Source organism: Hyperoodon ampullatus, assembly GCF_949752795.1.
Source record: "Hyperoodon ampullatus genome assembly, chromosome: 15".
NCBI classification, from domain to species: Eukaryota; Metazoa; Chordata; class Mammalia; order Artiodactyla; family Ziphiidae; genus Hyperoodon; species Hyperoodon ampullatus.
In genome coordinates, this window is record NC_136928.1 from 50,239,405 (window position 1) to 50,260,593 (window position 21,189).

A 21,189-nucleotide genomic window follows, 5' to 3' on the forward strand; every position below is an offset into this window, starting at 1 on the left:
AAGACCTAACACAGCCAAAAATAAATAAATTTAAAAATATATATATATACTTAAAATATATCTAAAGATACACTGGTTATTTCAATGTAAGTAACCCATTTGTGTCAAGTTATAGAAGAAAAGTAAAGGCTCCTTTACTTTCTTTAGGTCTTGACTCATATGACCTTCTTATTGAGGTCATCTCTAGTCACCTGTTCAGAATTTCCTGTCCCTCTTTCTTGGTTTATTTTTCTCCATAGCACTCATCACTGTCTGACACATTACATTTAAAAATTTATGTATCCTGTTTTTATCTGTCTCCCCCACCAGAATGTAAGCTTCATGAAGGTGGGGATTTTTGTGTTTTTGTCTTGTATACCTAGTGCTTAGGAAACTGGCTGACACATAGTGTTTGTTGAATTAATTAATTATTTAAATCATCAAAGATATTCAATATATCACTGTATGAACAGCAAGAAAGAAAAGTAGTCCTAGTTTCTTTCCTTAAAAAAGGTGAAAGTGCTTTCCTGTTTCTAAAAATTTTCAAATACATGTACATGTATTTGATAAAAATGAACTCTTTTAGATAAGTAACTAATCAGTAGGATGCCAAAATATAAAAAAAAGAAAGAATGAGAAAATATGAAGTTATTTTGGGGTGTTTTGATGGACTATGATTATTTATTTGTAACTAGAAACTTGAGGGGGAAAAGATACAGCGAGCATATTAAAGAGGAGTTGAGACAACTGAACAGAGCTCAAAAACAGACTCTAGAATATGTAAAATTTTTATATTTGATAAAGATGGTATGACAAATCAGTAGGGAAAGGAAGAGCTATTTTGTGCTAGACAATTGATTAATTAACTTGTAAATATTAGACTCTTCATACCACATATTATAATAAATTCCATATTGATTAAAGAATTAAGTACTTTTGAGACTATAAAACCAGGAGAAAATATATTAGCATATATCTAATTTTAGGATAAGGCTGACTTTCTGAGATAACAGCAGTGGATGAATTGCAAAGGAAAAGAAGTCTTAGATTTGATTACAGAGCATTTTGAATTTTTTGTACATCAGGGAACAAACTGTAAACAAAGTTAATAGGCAAATGTGAATTAGGAAAAGTATTTTCAACATACATGGCAGATAAATGGTTAATGGCCTTATCTGAAATTCTCTTGATGAGTTATAGGAAAAACACCAATAGAAAAGTAAAACGGATGAAGGCAGTGAATAGACAATTCATAAAATAAGAAATTCAGATATCCAATAAAGGTGAAAAAATTTTTATTTCACTAATACTTAAGTGTGAGAAACTAAAAAGCTAATTGAAAACCTTCTGTATGTGGGTGGTGTGGTGGGCTAAATAATAGACCACAAAGATGTGCCCAAGACCTAATGCCCAGAACCTATAAATGTTACCAGATGGCAAAAACTTTGCAGATGTGAGTATGTTAGGGATCTTGAGATGGAAAAATTATCCTGGATTATCCAGTGGGCCCTAAATGCAATCACAAATGTCCTTATAAAATGGAGGCAGAGGGAAATTTAAGAAAGGAGGAGAAAGCAATGTGACCAGGGAGGTGGAGATTTGAGTGATGTGGCCAAAAACCAAGGAAGGTGGCACCACCAGAAGATGGAAGAGGCAGGGAATGGATTCTAACAGTCTCCAGAGGGACCACAGGCCTCCCGACACCTTGATTTCAGCTCAGTGAAATTGATTTGGGACTTCTGGCTTCTAGGACTATGGGAGAGTAAAATTATGTTGTTTTAAGCCACCAAATTTCTGGTAATTTGTTATAGCAGCCACAGGAAACTAATACAGGTGGGGATTATTTCCAGGTGGATTTCACAGCAGACTGATAAGATGAGGACTGGGTTTTCCTCTCTGTAGCTCATAAATGTTTGTATCTGTTAGGCTTTCTCTTTTGAACTTGTCAGTTGCTTCAGAATGACTCCTCAGCCTCCTGCCTAGGCTATAAGCTGGTTGCCAGTGTTCTGGTTACTGAGTGGGGGAACGGGCTGTGCTGGGATGGTGGTGTTTCACCATTCGTTGTGCAGAAGTTCTCTCTCTCTTTTTTAATTGAAGTATAGTTGATTTACAATATTTTGCTAGTTTCGGGTATACAGCAAAGTGATTCTGTTTTATATATATTTTTTCAGATTATTTTCAGTTACAGGCTATTACAAGATATTGCATATAGTCCCTGTGCTATACAGTAAGTCCTTGTTGCTTATTTGTTTTGTGTGTCATAGTTTATATCTATTAATCCCATACTCCTACTTTATCCTCCCCTCCACCTTTGGTAACCATAAGTTTGTTTTCTATGTCTATTCCTGTTTTGTATATAGATTCCCTTGCATTATTTTTTAGATTCTACATGTGAGTGATATCGTATGGTATTTGTCTTTCTCTTTCTGACTTCACCTAGTATAATAATCTCTAGGTCCATCCATGTTGCTGCACATGGCAATATTTCATTCTTTTTTATGGCTGAGTAATATTCCATTGTATATATACATACCACATCTACTTTGTCCATTCATCTGTTGATGGGCATTTGAGTTGTCTCCATGTTTGCCTGTTGTAAATAGTGCTGCTATGAAAATTGGGGTGCATGTATCTTTTCAAATTAGAGTTTTCATGTTTTCCAGGTATGTGCTCAGGGATGAGGTTGCTGGATGGTATGGTAACTCTATTTTTAGTTTTTTAAGGGACCTCCATACTGTTCTCCATAGTGGCTGTGCCAATTTACATTCCTACCAACGGTGTAGGAGGATTCCCTTTTCTCCACATCCTCTCCAGCATTTATTATTTGTAGACTTTTTGATCATGGTCATTCCGACCAATGTGAGGTGATACCTCATTGTAGTTTTGATTTGCAGTGATGCTGAACATCTTTTCATGTGCCTGTTGGCCATCTGTATGTCTAGAAGTTCTCTTAATTCCTGTTTTCAGTAAAAGCCCCTGTCCTAACAGTGCCTGGGGCTCCTGGGTCCAGATCTCTGGCTCAGTCTCCCTGGAAATGAAAACCTCCGTCTCCTACAGGGATGAGGGAAGGGTAGCTACCTGACTGCTGGGAGTAGGTAGGTAGGGACCTGGGGAAAAGACACTCAGTCAATCTTCCTGCTTTCAGCCTTACCCTCGCCTCCACCTCACAGGTGTCTAAAGCCTGAAATTTCTGAGCTTTTCTTGGATTCTGTGGAGCAGATCAGCCCGCTTCTCATCAGCAGGCCCTCTCCACACACTGGGCTTTAGCATTCTCCACGCTGCTACCTCAGGGACCATTCCTCCACACCGTTTCACATCTTCCCCAAACACATGATCTCTGTTGGCTGTTGTCTCTTCGCTTGGTTCTGTGTGTGTGTGTACAGTTGTGTGTGTACAGGTGTATATGTCTGAGGGGAGATAGTTGTGCCTTTTTTATTTGATTGGGGAGGAATGGAGATAAATGCATGTGTTCAGGTCGATTTGGCAGCAAGCAGTCAAGACATCAGTTTTTTTTTCTCCCCCACTGGCTGATACTGTATTTCCTTTGAAATGCATGTTTTAAATGAATGCCATGAGTTAATAATGATTTATTTACTATTAGTAAACAGACTCAGTTAAAATTAATTTGGTTTTAGTCCAGGTTAGGCATCCTGAAGGATAAGCAACCTGGTATGTGAAGTAGCACAAAGCAGTTGATTCTGACAGCTTTTGCCTTTGTTCTCATCGCTTTATGGAGGAGGAGTTTTTCGGATATCCTTATTCTGCCGTTTTCATTGATGTCACCTCATTCGTCCCATTTTATAAATAAAAGTGATTCACAGTTTGGAACATCCTGTCCTTCAACAAAGTGAAAAGAATACTTTCATGGAAAATGTTCCAAGACAAAGAAATAGCTCAGGGCTGTGATTCATTTCTGTCTTAAACACACACTCCCAGAGCAGACTTGCGGGTTTGTTAGATCCACAGACTTGTAAACTGCACAGAGCAAATGGCTTTGATCCCAACGGTGGGAGATAGTGGCACGCAGTGTGAGTGTGGTGAAGAAATGATGCTTGCTAGGAGAACATCATCCCAGACCTTCCGGAGATAAATGCATTAATCCTTAGGCCTTTATCTGGAAACTGATTTGATCACTTTTATCATTCAGTTTCCTTGTTCTAGATATTAACGTCATAGTCATAGAACTGCCAAGGACTCTTAGAACTAGAAGAAACTTACCTACTCTGTTGGGGTCAGTTTTGATGATGGTGGTGACCATCGTTCATTGGTTTTCTGGTGCCAGGCACAGTGCTCAGTGACTGACATACCCCATATCATTTCATCCTCACTGCAATGTGGGGAGGGTGCTATTTATCATCTCTCTTTGATAGGTTAGGAAATGGAAGTCAGTGGCCCAAGGTAGAGCCAGGACTTAGACCCAGTCTATGGTGACTCAGAACCTGAGCAGCCCCGTGAGTGAGCTTGACCAAGTGACTTGCTTAATGTCTTTAGATGTGTAGAGCTGATCTGGGGTCAAATCCAAGTGGCAGACATTGTACCGTCTCTGGAGTCACAACTCCCCACTGATGACTGAGGCTTATTCATGGGGCCGGGTTGGCCTGCTTGACCCCGTTTGCAGTGGGATGGGTTCTCTCTCCTGCGAGACCCACATGCCAGCCCGCCTACTGGGCCTTGATCATTGAACATCCTTACGATGGAGGACTGCAGCTTAGGCTCCCACTGAGAGCCTTGCTACACTGGCTTTTCTTTTCTTTTTTTAACTTTTTACTTTAATAAATTTATTTATTTAATTTTTTGGCTGCATTGGGTCTCCGTTGCTGGGCACGGGCTTTCTCTAGTTGCAGGGAGCAGGGGCTACTCTTTGTTGCGGTGCGCAGGCTTCTCAATGTGGTGGCTTCTCTTGTTGCGGAGCACAGGATCTAGGCACGCGGGCTTTAGTAGTTGTGGCTCACGGGCTCTAGAGCGCAGGCTCAGTAGTTGTGGCGCACGGGCTTCGTTGCTCCGCTGCACGTGAGATCCTCCTGGACCAGGGCTCAAACCCGTGTCCCCTGCATTGGCAGGCCGATTCTTAACCACTGTGCCACCAGGGAAGCCCTAAAAATTTTTTCATTGAAGTATAGTTTATTTACCATGTTGTATTAGTTTCGGGTGTACAGCAAAGTGATTCAGTTATACCTACACACATATATATACATATATATATTCTTTTTCAGGTTCTTTTCCATTGTAGGTTATTATAAGATATTGAGTATAGTTTTCTGTGCTATACAGTAGGTTCTTATTGGTTATCTATTTTATATACCTATTTTATAGTGTATATATGTTAATCCTAAATTCCTAAAGGACATTTTCAAACATGCAAAAATTCATAAGAATTACCTCCAAGATACCCTTTTTAAAGGTGCCATTGGTGACAAAATACAGCAAAACAAAGGAGTAATCCAGAAAGAGGAAGGAATAGGATCCAGGAGAAAGTGGATCCAACTTGGGAAAGTAGTTAAAAGATGTCCCAGGTGGACCACTGTACAGCAGGCTGAGAGAGAAACAATCCACATTTGAGAAGGAAAGTAAAGAACTCCAGAAGGAATGTTTCTAAGGAAAAAGGGACTCAAGAACAGCTGATGTGATGGGAAAATTTAAGAAAGTATGTATAGCAAAGTGTGCAAGTGAAAAAACAAGGCACTAATTAACTCCAGGTAAAACAAAAGACGGTGCAAGACAAGAAATCATATTATATAACTTGACTCTGCAAGGAATAATATTTCTTTAGTAAACATTGGTTAGTGATTTAAAATGCTACTTTGAGTGGATGGGGAGAGAGGAATAGTGGATAGAGCAAGAGGGCCATATCTTCATTTATTCCAGGACGTTACCAAGAGATAATTTCTAAAATATAAATTAAGGAATAACAATATGAACATATTTAGTGATAAGGAAATAACTCCCAGAAGAACAACTAAGAGTTAAAAATAGCTATCTTAGGCTCTCTAGAGCCTGCTCAGACACGTGTGCCTAAGACATATGTGGAAAAGATGTTTCTAAGAGTGCTAGTTGCCTAAAAGAATTAGAATAGTATCATTTCAGTGAAAGAACTGTGTTCACCGTCCTGTGCTGCATGTTATACTCTCTGAAAAACAAAACCCATTAGGGAATGGAATTGGAGGGGGATGAGACCAAAGACTTCTGTTTTTCATTATAAGACTTTTGGTTCCAGTTGATTTTTAAAACGATTTTTATCTATAAATTTAATAAAATATCTTAAAATTTAAGTAAAAATATATTTAAAATTTAAGTTAGGGCTTCCCTGGTGGCACAGTGGTTGGGAGTCCGCCTGCCGATGCAGGGGACACGGGTTCGTGCCCCGGTCTGGGAAGATCCCACATGCTGCGGAGCTGCTGGGCCCGTGAGCCATGGCCGCTGAGCCTGCGCGTCCGGAGCCTGTGCTCCGCAACAGGAGAGGCCACAGCAGTGAGAGGCCCGCGTACCGCAAAAAAAAAAAAAAAAATTTAAGTTAGAATAAAAATGAGTGAATAAAATTTGGAAAATATAGAAAATTATATTTTTAAAATTTCCTATTACTCGTAAGCAACCAATAATGTTAAGTAATTTTCTCCCTTTTTTTCTGTGCAGTTTTAAAAACATACTTGTGATTATGGTACACTACAATTTTATTTCCTTTTTTTCAATTAGCGTATGTTCCACTTTCATGTTATTAGAAATCCTGTTAAAATTTCTTTTTACTGGGTAAATAATCAAGTTATCACATCTCAATTTATTCACCCATTCTCCTGTTGATGATTAACCTCACTTTCAATTATTCCTTATACAGGAGACTTCATTATCTAAGTATAACTTAACCCACAAAAAAAGACCTATTAAGGTGAACCTACTTTAAATGGAATCAAAATTTCAGAGTAATCAATAAAGTTATTGAACTTTACTGAAAAAGAGTTAAACTAAATGAACCTATCTACGAAACAGAAACAGACTCACAGACATAGAGAACAGGCTTGTGGTTGCCAAGGAGGGGGGTGGTGGGGGCAGGATGGATTGAGAGTTTGGGGTTAGCAGATGCAAACTATTATATATATAAAATGGATAAACAACAAGGTCCTAGTGTAGAGCACAGGGAACTATATTCAATATCCTGTGATAAACCATAATGGAAAATAATTTTAAAAAGAATGTACATATGGGGCTTCCCTGGTGGCGCAGTGGTTGAGAGTCCGCCTGTTGATGCAGGGGACACGGGTTTGTGCCCCGGTCTGGGAAGATCCCACATGCCGCGGAGCGGCTAGGCCCGTGAGCCATGGCTGCTGAGCCTGCGCATCCGGAGCCTGTGCTCCGCAATGGGAGAGGCCACAGCAGTAAGAGGTCCACGTACCGCAAAAAAAAAAAAAAAAAATGTATATATGTATATATAACTGAATCACTTTGCTGTACAGCATAAATTAACACAACATTGTAAATAAATCATACTTCAATTAAAAAAAGAGTTAAACTAAAAATCATGAAAATATAACTGCAACTATGTACTAAATCATATTAAAAAAGGAAATTGTGTTGATTTTAGTTTATTTTTTCTGACAATATTTTATGATAGTATAGTGATATCCTTCATTTCATATTTGACATTCTAATGAAATCATAAAGAACAAATTTTAGAAAAAAATATTTGAAGGTTCATCAGTTTTCCCAAGGGTGTCTTCTATGATATTGTAAATCATTCTTTACTGAAGTGCCAATAATGTCACAATCCTTGTCCAGCTTTTCTTCTTTCTTTTTAACTGATTTAACTTTGCTGGAACCTCACTGGTCAATCAAAGACTGTTCCTGTGATTTAGGCACTTCATTACTTACTTCAACTTCACGAAATCTTGCATTATTTGGTAAAATTTGCATTTTCATGTGAAGTGGGTTTGCATTTTATTTGCAGTGTGTTGTTGAATATCATTTAATGAGGGAGAGAAACTGACTCACAAAGAACCTCACCTGTCTGCAGTGATGGATGCTTGTGTTAAGCAGGGAGGGATATTTGAATAGGATATAATTTTATTAGTGCTCAACTCTTTGGAGAATTCTTTTGTGCTATGACAAATTCTGTCTACATTCACAGCTTTGTTACGCAAGGACAATGGTGCTGAATACACAGATCAAAAGACTAATGCTATGATAAGACAACCCATAAAGTCTTTTCTAAACTTGGGAATCATTTTTTATAGATCATCACAAATAGGATTTACTAGAGTAAAGATTATATACAGGTTCTTGATCTGTTTAAAAAAGTATTACAGGGCTTCCCTGGTGGCGCAGTGGTTGCGAGTCCGCCTGCCGATGCAGGGGACGCGGGTTCGTGCCCCGGTCTGGGAGGATCCCACATGCCGCGGAGCGGCTGGGCCCGTGGGCCATGGCCGCTGAGCCTGCGCGTCCGGAGCCTGTGCTCCGCAGCGGGAGAGGCCACAGCAGTGAGAGGCCCGCGTACCGCAAAAAAAAAAAAAAAAAAAGTATTACATTAATTTATATCTCCACCGGCAATCAAGAGAGTACCGGGGGACTTCCCAGGTGGCGCAGTGGTTAAGAATCTGCCTGCCAGTGCAGGGGACATGGGTTCAAACCCTGGTCCAGGAAGATTCCACATGCTGCGGAGCAGCTAAGCCCGTGTGCCACAACTACTGAGCCTGTACTCTAGAGCCCGCGAGCCACAACTACTGAGCCTGCATGCCACAACTACTGAAGCCCACGTGCCTAGAGCCCGTGCTCCTCAACAAGAGAAACCACCACAATGAGAAGCCTGCGCACTGCAACGAAGAGTGGCCCCTGCTTGCGGCAACTAGAGAAAAGCCCGCTTGCAGCAATGAAGACCCAATGCAGCCAAAAATAAATAAATAGATAGATAGATAGATAGATAGATAGATTAACAAAAGAGAGTACTGGGACTTCCCTGGCGGTCCAGTGGTTGAGACGCTGTGCTCCCAATACAGGGGAACTAAGATCCCGTGTGCCACAGAGCTAGGCCAAAAAAAAAAAAAAAAAAAGAGTGCCTATTTCACAAAATTTTTATAAATCTTGTTTATCGTTGTTAAGTTGATGGTAAAAGAATGATATTTCATTATTTTAATCTGTAGGATGGGAGGCTACACATTCTAATTATTTGTTAGCCAGTTCCTTGTGGCCCTTCTTGCATACTTTCTGGCCACATTCTTTACCCAGCTATCTATTGGGTGGAGCTTTAACATTCTTTTTTGTTGATTTGTATAAACTCTATAGTGAAGAGATATTAGCAGTTCTATTTGTGGAAGTTTCTATTTGTGGAAGTTTTTTGGGGATTTTTGCCTTTTACTTTGTGTTTTTTTATATACAGAAGTTTAAAATGTAAGAAACCTTTTTTTAAAGTTTTTTTTGATATGGACCATTTTTAAAGTCTTCATTGTATTTGTTACAACATTTCTTCTGTTCTTTGTTTTGGTTTTTTGGCTGCGAGGCATGTGGCATCTTAGCTCCCTGACCAGGGATGGAACCCACACCTCCTGCATTGGAAGGCGAAGTCTTAACCACTGGACTGCCAGGGAAGTTCCTAAAATGTAAAATGTTTATGTCATCAAATTAGAGAGTTTGTAATCACCTTCTGGAATGTAAGATCCATGAAAGAAGGGGCTGTCTTATTCAATGCCCCCAGCACCTAGGACAGTGCTCCAAAAATGTGTTGAATGAATGAATGAAACCTATGTATCCTTTCCTTTTCTATGTATCCTTTCCACCACTTAAAAAATTCCCTCCAGGGCTTCCCTGGTGGCGCAGTGGTTGAGAGTCCGCCTGCCGATGCAGGGGACACGGGTTCGTGCCCCAGTCCGGGGAAATCCCACATGCCGCGGAGCGACTGGGCCCGTGAGCCATGGCCGCTGAGCCTGCGCGTCCGGAGCCTGTGCTCCGCAACGGGAGAGGCCACAACAGTGAGAGGCCCGCATACCGCAAAAAAAAAAAAAAAAAAAAAAAAAAAAAAAATCCCTCCAGGGCTTCCCTGGTGGCGCAGTGGTTGAGAGTCTGCCTGCCGATGCAGGGGACACGGGTTCATGCCCCGGTCCGGGAGGATCCCACGTGCCGCGGAGCGGCTGGACCTGTGAGCCATGGCCGCTGGGCCTGCGCGTCCGGAGCCTGTGCTCCGTAACGGGAGAGGCCACAACAGTGAGAGGCCCGCGTACCGCAAAAAAAAAAAAAAAAAAAATTCCCTCCAGAGACATGATGTCACTTTAATTTTCTTTGGGGTTTTTTTTGGGCATTTTGTTTTTTTTTAACCAACTTGTCACTCTTTAATTCTTCTGAAATGTATTTTATGTAAGGTCACAGTGTCACTTGAGCCCTGTTGATTTAGGACAGGTTGCCTCACCATTGGTATACATGAAACCTACGATCACCAGAAATCTGACCTGTAGATCAGGTGCAATAGAGTAGGACAACCTCTAGACATTCACCAAGTCACTTTAAACCCTTTAGGGAATGAGGCAGGTTATAAAAGATGGATACATACAGGTGTGTATCTCTTTCTTCTTTCTTTCCATCTTCTGTGAAAATTAGCTCATTGAAATGTGTTAATCATTTATGCCTAGAATCTCCAGGAGCAGCCTATCAAAAAATGAGTGGATGACCATGTGAAGGCATGGCAGATTACTACACCATTTTTTAGTTGTAAAAAGTACAGTAACTTTGAATTTGAAAATCCTCTAGGGTCTTATGTGCCTGAAGGCCCCTCCATGTAAGCCATTATCACTTGTTAAAAAAAATGTAGCCGGGCCTCCCTGGTGGCGCAGCGGTTGAGGGTCCGCCTGCCAATGCAGGGGACACAGGTTCGTGCTCCGGTCCGGGAAGATCCCACATGCCGCGGAGCGGCTGGGCCCATGAGCCATGGCCGCTGAGCCTGCGCGTCCGGAGCCTGTGCTCTGCAACGGGAGAGGCCACAACAGTGAGAGGCCTGCGTACCGCAAAAAAAAAAAATGCAGCCTTCTTGTTTATGTCAAGGATTCCATTGATGAATTACACTTTGTCCCAAGGTGTAGGTGGCTCTCAAGAGAAGCAGTTGGGAAGGGATTTGTCTGGTTGGAAGATGGTTTCTAATCTTCAGATTACCAATGTAAGGTTGCATACTTACTGGCTATTTCAGTTATTGTTGAAATAATAATAATAATTGATTATGGATCAGCATAATTGTTTTGTCCACAGGAAAGACTGAAGAGTGTTTATGTGAGCATTTTGGGATAGACACCAGAAGATATGTTCTACCAAAAGTAAAAAGGGCCCTTTTGTACCCACAGAAAAAAATTGTATTGGAAAATTCTACCAGCCGCCATTCCCTTTTAGCACTTTGATAATAATGACCAAGCCCCTCAAATCCCCAGACCCAAAGGCACAGTTCCCTCATAGCAGGATTTTTTTTAAAGAGTAGAAAACAAACTGCAACAAATCCCAGTCATTCTTTTTTTTTTTTTTCTTTTTTTGCGGTACGTGGACCTCTCACTGTTGTGGCCTCTCCCGCTGCGGAGCACAGGCTCCGGACGCGCAGGCTCAGCGGCCATGGCTCACAGGCCCAGCCGCTCCGCGGCATGTGGGATCTTCCCGGACCGGGGCACAAACCCGTGTCCCCTGCATCGGCAGGCGGACTCCCAACCACTGTGCCACCAGGGAAGCCCCCCATTACTTCTTCTTACACAGACCCTTCCTCCAGCCTTTTTGCCCTGCAAACTCCTCCTCCTCCTTGTTCTTTTGGTCTTAGCTCAAATGTACTTCTTTAAAGAGCTTCTCAGGCCCCTCAGGCCAGGTCAGTTTTACCCTCTTACATGCTCTCATGGTACCATATATGTCCTCTGTGTGATACTCCACACATTCATCATATTTTTTTAAGGTAGACATTCCCTACTGGAATGTAAACCCCATGAGAGTAGGAAACATGCCTACCTTGTCAATTAAGACTGAGTTCTGCTGCCACTAACAGAGCCCACAGGTAACAATATTAGAAACAAGATAGGAACTTATTTCTCTCTTATATAAAGTACCTGCAGTAGGCAGTTTAGGGCTGGTGTGGTAATTCTGCAGCATCAGATTTCTGTGTGCTGCTCTGCTAAGCATTGCTTCCACACCCATGGTCCCAGAAAGCTGAGAACATGGGACCAGCTAGCAGGCAGGAGGGCAGGGTAGATGGATGAGCTGCCCCCTCCTTTAGGATGCTCCTTAGAATTTGCATACACCTCTTCTACCTCCATCCTATTGGCCAGAAATTAGCTATGTGGCCACACCTAGCTGCAAGGGAGGCTGGGAAATTCAGTCTTTATTCTGGGTGGACATGTGCCCAGTTTAAAATTGTCCTAATACTAAGGAATTAGGAGAACAGAGATTGGGAGGCAATCATATACCACTGTATTCCCAACTCCCAGCACAGTGTCTGGCACATTGTATATCGTTTGAATGAAGAAATGAACTGAACACTTATGTATTCATTTGCTAGGGCTGCCATAATAAAGGACAATAGACTGAGGTGGCTTAAACAACAGAAATTTATTTTCTCTGTTCTAGAGGCTAGAAGTCCAAGATCAAGGTGCCAGCAGTTTTGGTTCCTTTCGAGTGAGGGAAAGTCAGTTCCATGCCGCTCTCATAGCTTCCTGTGGTCTCCTGGCCATCTTTGGCATTCCTTGGTTTGTAGATCTCTGCCTTCATCTTCACATGATGTTTTCTCAGTCTGTGTGTCTCTGTGCCCCAAATTCCCCCCTTTTAAAGAGTACCATTCATACTGGATTAGGGCCTATCCTAATGACCTCATCTTAACTTACTACCTCTGGAGTGACCTTATTTCCAAGTAAGGTCACATTGTGAGGTACTGGGAATTCCAAATCCACAGGTCTTAAGAATTTGTGGGGAACACCATTCAACATTCAACGTAATTCAACACACCAAAAACTCATAGGATTTATGGATTTGGGAGAACATAATTCAATACACAAAATTGTGGGATAATTTCATCTACTCTCACATAGTCTTTCAGAGGCACCTGGCACCTCTCAATTTCTGAGCGGTGTTGTGTAGATAAGCCAGTCCCATCCTCTCAGCCCTGGAGGAGGTGTGTGTTCAGTGGCAGGTGAGGGGGTGGCAAGGCTTTTACCAAAGGCCTACAACGGTACTGAGCTTATTGCCCATTAGGGGTTGGAACCAAATAGGTCAAGAAGGCCAAGGTGGAGGCTATGGTATGTCTTCATGGTACGACACGGTCCCAGGAGCACTCCAGAAAAATGAGTGAGACCCATGCATTCTGAGTCCTTTGCAGTAAGTGGAAAGCTCCTGCTCTTTGTAACATCCCACTGAGATCAAACTTACCTAGCACAGGCCAGGTACACCAAGGGCCTGGCTAGGAATCCTGAAGCCATGCAGCTAGCTCTGCCCTCACTCAGCACCATCCTAGGTCCTCACATCTTCATTTATTCTTTTTTGGTGTTTCTGTTTGCCTGTGTCCCTCACTGGACCATAAACTCCTCTAGGTCGATGATAGTATTTTATTTATCATAAAATACTATCATACATAAAATACTGTGTTAAGGTTAAGATTGTCCTCAAATAGAAACTCAATTAGATAAGACTTTTTCAAAGGCAAGAGAAAGATATGATCATCTTACCAGGAGGGTTGAGATGTAATCATGCCCCGAATTGAGGAATGGGAACTATAAAAGGTTCCTGTCGTTTCTTTTGGCAGCAGGTTCTGGGATTCTAGGAAGGTGATAATTCTGTTCTCCCTTGGCACCAGATGTCAATGGTCTTTGAAAAGTTTAGTTTGGGAAACCCAGAGTTGCCAAAGCATGGCCCTGATGATAGGAAGGTTTAAGAAATGGTCCATCCAATTTGTGCAAGAGGTGCTTAGTACTGCTTGATGAACCTGGGTGCCACCCTTCACCCACACATCGTACATAATGTGGTCCAAAGTTCTGGATCATGCTCAGAGATCGCCAGCAAACCAGAGAGCAGAATCCCCAACTTCAGGGAGGAGTAAGACACAGTTAAATGTCCTTCTTTTTTTTTTTTTAAATCGATATATAGTTGATGTACAATATTATATAAGTTACAGATGTACGATATAGTGATTTACAATTTTTAAAGGGTAGTTATTATAAAATATTGGTCATATTCCCTGTGTGGTACAATATATCCTTGTAGCTTATTCTATACATAATAGTTTGTACCTCTTAATCTCCTATCCCTATATTACCCCTCCCTGTTCTCCTTGTTTTAAACACCCCTCTCGTTGAACTGGGTCCATTTCTCAACACACATTCAGAGGCATCCTGGACCAAGTCCCCTTCCCTCCTTTCAGCTCTGCCCACTTGCCATCCTCAGTTAGGGCAGAATCGGGGACTCTGCTGGAGCTGCTTCCTGCCCATTGCAGGGCCCTGGCCTGACCATTACTTCTCACTTAGAGCAGGATTCCTGTGGCTTCTGGAATATGAACTTGGGCCCATATCCACTTCCTTAATGTTCCCCACTTAAAAGATCCCATGTAACACATGGGGGACAAATAGCATTTAGTAATTTCTTTCTGTCCTAAGTCTCAGGCCCTTTGATTCAGATGACCAGGCACACGCAGGGAGGCTGCTGGATGGCATAGGCACACATCAGGGCTTCGCCAGGCCTGGCACCTGGCCTCCCAAGCAGCTCATGACTTGGAAGCTTAGAAGTGAAAGCCACATGAGGCTTGGGGGGAAAGGGTGCAGGTCACAGCATTTCTTAGCCATCCCGCAGACAGCTAGGCTGTCGTAGGCATAGAGTCATTAGCACCCTCAGCAGCATCTTTTGCCTCAGCTACCACTTTGGCTTGAGAGCTTGCATTTCTTACGGCCAAACCAAAGGGACTTTGTGCAAAGCGTTCCTGTCCAGATTTCCCCACCTTTCTATGCCTGTATTCTTTTTTTTTGCGGTACTCCGGCCTCTCACTGTTGTGGCCCCTCCCCCTGCGGAGCACAGGCTCCGGACGCGCAGGCTCAGCGGCCATGGCTCAGGGGCCCAGCCGCTCCATGGCATGTGGGATCCTCCCGGTCCGGGGCACGAACCCGTGTCCCCTGCCTCGGCAGGCGGACTCTCAACCACTGCGCCACCAGGGAAGCCCTCTGTGCCTGTATTCTTATCGTGGCTTGGACTTCTCCAGTGGGAGTGCAGAGGTTGGTCACGTCGTACGGAGAGCCTTGCCCTGACAGCGATCTTTGTCCCATGGATGCATCAGGTTGAAAACATTGCTATTTTCATCTCTCTGCCATGAATTGTAAAATGATGAGGTGCATCCCTTGATTATCAGATTTGTGCTTGGCTGATAATAACAGACTTCATTCGTGGTGGATAATTGAGAATGGCAGCCCCAATTATGCTGCTGTGCCACCCAAAGGAGAACAGGGTTTTGAAAGCCTTGCTCTTAAATCCTGAGGAGGGGCTGCAGTTGGTGCTTGTTCAGCCAAAGCCATTGAGCTACCTTGTGGCTCAGCCTCATGTGTTTCAGGATCTTACAGGAACATTTCTGTTCTAACCTTACTGCTCATTTTATTTTTTTCCCTACCCCCTTTTTCACTTACCCAATTTCCATATTCATTTATCTATACATTAGGTATATATTTTTTCATATTTCAAGAGTACTTAAGTCCATCATAGAAAAATTAGAAACTGCCAATAAGGAAAAAAAAAAAAAAAAAAGTTTCTTTTTACTCAACATGCCACCACCTGGAGAAAACTGTCAGTGAACATTCCATTTCCAGTTTTTTTTATGCACATTTTTTAAAGCTTGCATTGTTCACTTAACAATATTTGGGAATAGTGTTTATGTCCCTAAAAATTCATCAACCTGGATGGCTGGATGGCAAAATCGCAATTTATTTAACCAGGCACACGTCACTGGTCATTCCATTTATTTCCAATTTTCAACTTTTAGAAACAATGTTATAGTGAATGTCTCTGTGGCCAAATATTTGCATATATTCTCAATTGTTTTCTTAGGAAGAATTCCTAAAAATGGAATTGATGGGTCAAAATGATAAATATATATTGTCTTTAACTTTGTACTGTAGAAAGTTTAAAAATGTATACCACATAAGCAGAACCCCCAGGTACCCATTCGAAAATGACCAGCTCCTGGCCAGTCCATACCCCACCCACTTCCCCTAGTTTCCGTGTTGTTTAGAAACAGATCCAAGACATCATGCCAGAAAGACTCTTTTCTGTCAAATAGCACAGGTATTTGAAAATGGGAGAGGAAAAGAAGTGAATTGCTAGAAAAGAAAAAAACGGTTAACATTTTGTCTATGTTATCTACTGTGCTGTTTGGGCTGTGTTCATTTTCCTGCCATACCTGGGCTCAGGACTCATCATTTGTTTTCTGGGTTCCTGCAACAATCTTGTAACCAGACTCCTTTCTTCTTTCTCTCCCTTTGGATACGTATATCTGTTTTTAAGCTGTTTCATAGCTTGCCAAATTGTGTGCTTCAGAAAGGCTAATCAAATTAATACTTCCACCAGAGTCATATAGGAGCGTCCACGCTGTGGATAAAGCTTTCCACCCTCCTTCCCTCCCTCCCTCCCTTCCTCCCTTCCTCCTTCCCTTTCTTCCTCCCTCCCTCTCTCCCTCTCTTTCTTTCCTGGCCCCCACAAAAGTATCTCTTTGTTTTAATTACACCTTATTTGGTTATTAATGACCTTAAAGCCCGCCCCAGCCCCCAATTTCCTCACTGCATTTCCTCTTTGTGAATTGCCTTTTGCTAACTTTTCTTTTGAGGTGTTTGTCTTTTTAAAATTGTGTTCATGCATTTCTGTTAACCTCATAGCATTGTATCAATACTTAGGTCAGTGAATTGCTGTGAATACTTGTTTTTTTTTTTTGGACTAAGAGAACATATACTGCATTTATATGAAAGAATAAGCATGTTTTATAAAGCTAACACCTCAGAGCAGCAAGTCACCGTCAACAGAGGGACAAGAATGGAGTGAGGCCTGCAGGGGTGGGCAGGGGGCCTGTGAGAGGGGAGGGCATCCAGGCAGGGACAAGGGAGACTTTCACAGGTCACCTAACTCCAGTCTTCACAGTCATCCATGAGGCAGGTAAAGCAGATATTATTCCCATTCACAGTGGCTTGTGCCAGGGCACACCTTAATAAGATCTTCAGAGCCCCAATCCAGCGATTTTCCTACCCTATCACACTGATTCATATGCTTATTCATAAAAGGCAAATATAGCATCAAAATATATCTGATATCACTATTTATGAAACACTTAAAAAAATTTTTTTTCTACAGCGTGAAGGCCCAGGACCAGGTCATTATAACTTGAAAATACCTTCAGTAAGTTCTGTTACTTCCTGTTTTCAATCCAGAGTACCTCGATTCTTGCCTGCCTGTTCAGTAAGTATCCTAAAAGACAGATGCGGCTGTAGGTTTTGTGGCTGGTGGGTGGGTGGGGAGTGGGCATTGGGGGTTGGATGGGGGTAGCAGAGTTATATACAATTCTAGTATATATACACTAAAATTGCTTATCAAGGCAGCAAAGGGCATAGAGCTCACTCGGCAAGCCCTCGGCCAGCTTCAGGCTCAGAGTGACTCCAGACCTGAAGCCCGTGGCTGAATTATGGGTCCAGTTGCGAACAGCCAGCACAGTAATTAGCCATCGGTGTTATGTCCTGGATGCTCTGGGGGGAAACTCCTTTAACGAATTGAAGCCAGCAGTGGGCACAGGCTGCCCTTGCCCATCCAGAACTGCCATTCTTTGTGTATGTGTCCTCTGGGAGCAAAAAGTCACAGCAGAAACATTATGATTGAACCAAAGGGGACCATTAAGGCCTGAGCCATCATTCTGCCCCCAAGGACTCGGGACAGACAGGGAAGAGGCTCAAGTTCATGGAGATACACAAAGAAGGTGGATTCTGGGAGTGTGTGAGAACCTCTGAGGCCTAGAGAAGACCAAGAAAGATGGCAAAAGCATAACATGGAGCTTATGAAAGTGGCTAGGGCTGTTGTTTGTTTGATGCTAAAAGTTTGAATTCCCTTGGCCTTGTGGTTCCTGGCCAGCACCTCAGTCTGAAAGTCCCCCAAACTCAGTGGTTTGTAGCCTTATTGGAGATGGTTAGGAAGACAGAAACACGAATTCTGCTCATAAGAAAATGGCACCACCCTGGGGTGGGGGGCGAACAAGGAGGGTGGGAGGAGCTGGGGCGGTGGGCAGGAGGCAGCTGCCTGCAGGTCACCTCCCCCAGCACCCCCTGGGTTGTCCCAGGTCATCTGGCTGCAGAGCTGCCGGCTGCGGTGCTACAGTGTGGCAGCAGTGTGGTCTTTCTCTGGAGGAATACTGGGGAGGCCCCACCACTAATATTAAAAACAGACCAACAGCAGGAGGCTAGTGGATCCCTTCAGCGGGTCCTCACACCCTAGTGGCATTATCATGATCCAAACACAGATTTTTGTCAGAGCTCACAGGGCTGAGCTTCCTCAGGAAGTTGGAGTCATGCTAACCAAACTCCAGGGAGACTGACGGAGAAGCCGGAAGGTGTGGAATTCATTTACAAGTGTCCAGCGAGGGGGCTGGTGTCTGGGGCTGCTGCTCTGTGGAGCGTCTCCCCTTGTAGGAAACTCGGAAGGAAGCCGACGACAATCAGAAATTTGCTTGGTGACAGTGGAATCAGGGCTGGGGGACGGAGCCGGATGTTCTCAAGGTCTGAGAACCACAACCAGTAGCCTCCTGAGGGATGGCCTTGTGAGGCCCAGGCCCACGAACCTCCTGTTTGGGGACTGGCCTTCCAGGACTCCACACGCATGCTGCTTCCTCATTAAGAGCACTAATAAAGGCTTCAGCTTCCTTTGACGTCTGGCCAGGAGTTGATTAGATTTCCAGGCTGCTCCTCTGCTTTTGGCAAGGGAAACATCCTGTCGTTTTCAGCAGCTTCTGCAGGCAGCTGATCTCATCCACTTTGGGCTGACGCTCTAGTAATCCTGTTTCCACTCTCACTGTTTCCTGAAGAGATAACGAACTGCAAGGAAGGATGGCAGTGACAAGTAGGTGATGATAGGGGATAATAATAGCGGTGGTGGCTAGCGCGTGGAGCAGTACCTGCTGCCAGCCTGGTGCTGCTGTCTGTCTTTGGGGGCCCCCAGTGAACCTCAAAACCTCATTTGCTCGGTGAGGCGTGGGAAGCACGTGGCCCAGGGTCATGTTGAGCCATTGGTGGTGGGACTAGGACTCAAACCCAGCCCTGTCTGACATTAAAACCCTTCCCTTAACGATACCCAGAGACACCAGTGTGTCTCTAAGATAAAATATTGGGGCATTCAAGAATATGTGGATGCACCTCAGCATGGGCAACACTGACCTCAGAAATCAAAGTCTTCGTCTATGAGAATGACATTCATATCTTATCACTACAGAAGAGAAGCTTTGTTTAAATAATTGGCTAGGGCTTCCCTGGTGGCGCAGTGGTTGAGAGTCCGCCTGCCGATGCAGGGGATACGGGTTCGTGCCCCGGTCTGGGAAGATCCCACATGCCGCGGAGCGGCTGGGCCCGTGAGCCATGGCCGCTGGGCCTGCGCGTCCGGAGCCTGTGCTCTGCAGCGGGAGTGGCCACAACAGTGAGAGGCCCGCGTACTGCAAAAAAAAAAAAAAAAAAAAAAAAAAAAATAATTGGCTAAATAATTTTTCAAGAATTTCATCAAAATGAAAACATGGCTTTTCAAAATTAGAACTCGTCAGTCCCTTGAGAATACATCCCTCTGAGCCCGAGGTCCACAGCCCCTGGTAGTGAAGCACCTTACTCTGTTATACTGGGGAAAATGATGGAAACACACGAGTTTGGGCTTTTGAGGTCAACCACCCAGGTTCACAATCCATTCTCTCCAACCCATGACCACTAGCCTGAGGTCATTGAGGGTGGAGGTGGTGGGGAGACGCTGGCATCCCCAGGGACAGGGTGTGCCCTGGAGAAGGCGTGCCCTGAGGTGAGGGTGGGATGTGAGCCCGCCTCCCCTGGGCTGTCACTTGCTTGTCCTCTCTTCTCTCAGCACCTCTGCAGCCTTGGGGAGAGCCGTGGACAGGATCAGGTCTCAGCCCCAAGGACAGGCTCCAATTTCAGGGTGCATAGGCCCCAGCCCCGGCCACTGTGGCCCTCGTCTCCCTCCGTGGGGATTTGCCAGCCACGTCTGAGCCCACAGCCAGGCTCAGGAGGTTTCAGGTTCTGGTGTCACTATCTCATCACTCCCTGTTTTCTGTTGTGTTTTCAGAAAACGCCAGGCCCAGGAGCATACACATCTTCAGCACAATTCCCCAAGCAGCCCCGGACCATAGCCAAAATGGGCCGAGAACATAGCCTTTTCTTCAACAACACAATTGGCTTTTAAAATAAACCCATCTTGGCCCGAAGCAACTTTGAGTTTTAGTAAGTTCTTATGTTTAGAAAACTCTATTTCGTCTCTTCTTTAGGAGGGTTTGACCACAGACCATAATCGATGGCCTGCGGGGACCACCCAGCCCGCTTATCTGGAATTGTCCCAGCAAAATGTCCAGTTCATGTGCAGAAGTTTCCTGGTTTGTACAATCAGTTATATGTTACCTCTGTGTGTTGTCAGAGGGTGTATCCCCAGAGGCTGTGCCCCTGGGCAGCTCTCACAGCACCTGGACGGGCCCTGATATGTCAGGTGGGCTCTGTGCGACCTTGGGCTCTCTAGCTGGGTCTCCACTGCACTGGGGTTATCATGCCTCACAGATTCATGGAGGCTTTCTTGGGGGGTCGGCATTCAGCCAAGGCCAACCCGAGCTTGACAGGATCCCAACAGATGGTTCTTTCTCTTTCTCAACTCCCTGAAGAGAACAATATTGATTCAACCCGACGAGCATTTGTGGTTTCAAGTCAACAGAAATATTTTGAGGATCTGCTCCGTGTCAGGTGCTGTGCTGGGGTTAGGGAGTGGAGGTTGAAACAAAGATGAACAAGGCATGTGACCGAGTTTAGGGAGGGTTGGAGGGGAGACAAGGCCAGAAAGGTAGTTTGGAATAGTTCCCGGCTCGAGGAAGGCTTTGAAAACCATGCCAAGAGCCTCCTCCGGTCACCTTGTGTGTGCAGCTCAGGGGTGGCCGTCATGTGGATGGCAGCTCCACCAGCAAGACAGGCCCTAGTCTCAGGAAACTGTGAGATCACCACGCCCGGCGCGTGGAGGAGCAAATTC

General features: G+C 43.9%; 1 protein-coding gene across 1 annotated transcript in view; it reads left to right on the forward strand.

Annotated features, from left to right (window-relative positions):
- Positions 1–20,364, forward strand: part of STPG4 (sperm-tail PG-rich repeat containing 4) — a gene marked incomplete at both ends in the record, with an annotated part of 38,017 nt that extends 17,653 nt beyond the window's left edge. Inside the window, 2 exon segments of the mRNA XM_079720707.1 lie at positions 17,281–17,385; positions 20,248–20,364. Of these exon segments, the coding sequence (XP_079576833.1) occupies positions 17,281–17,385; positions 20,248–20,364 (222 nt within the window).
- Between the last annotated feature and the right edge of the window lie 825 nt (positions 20,365–21,189).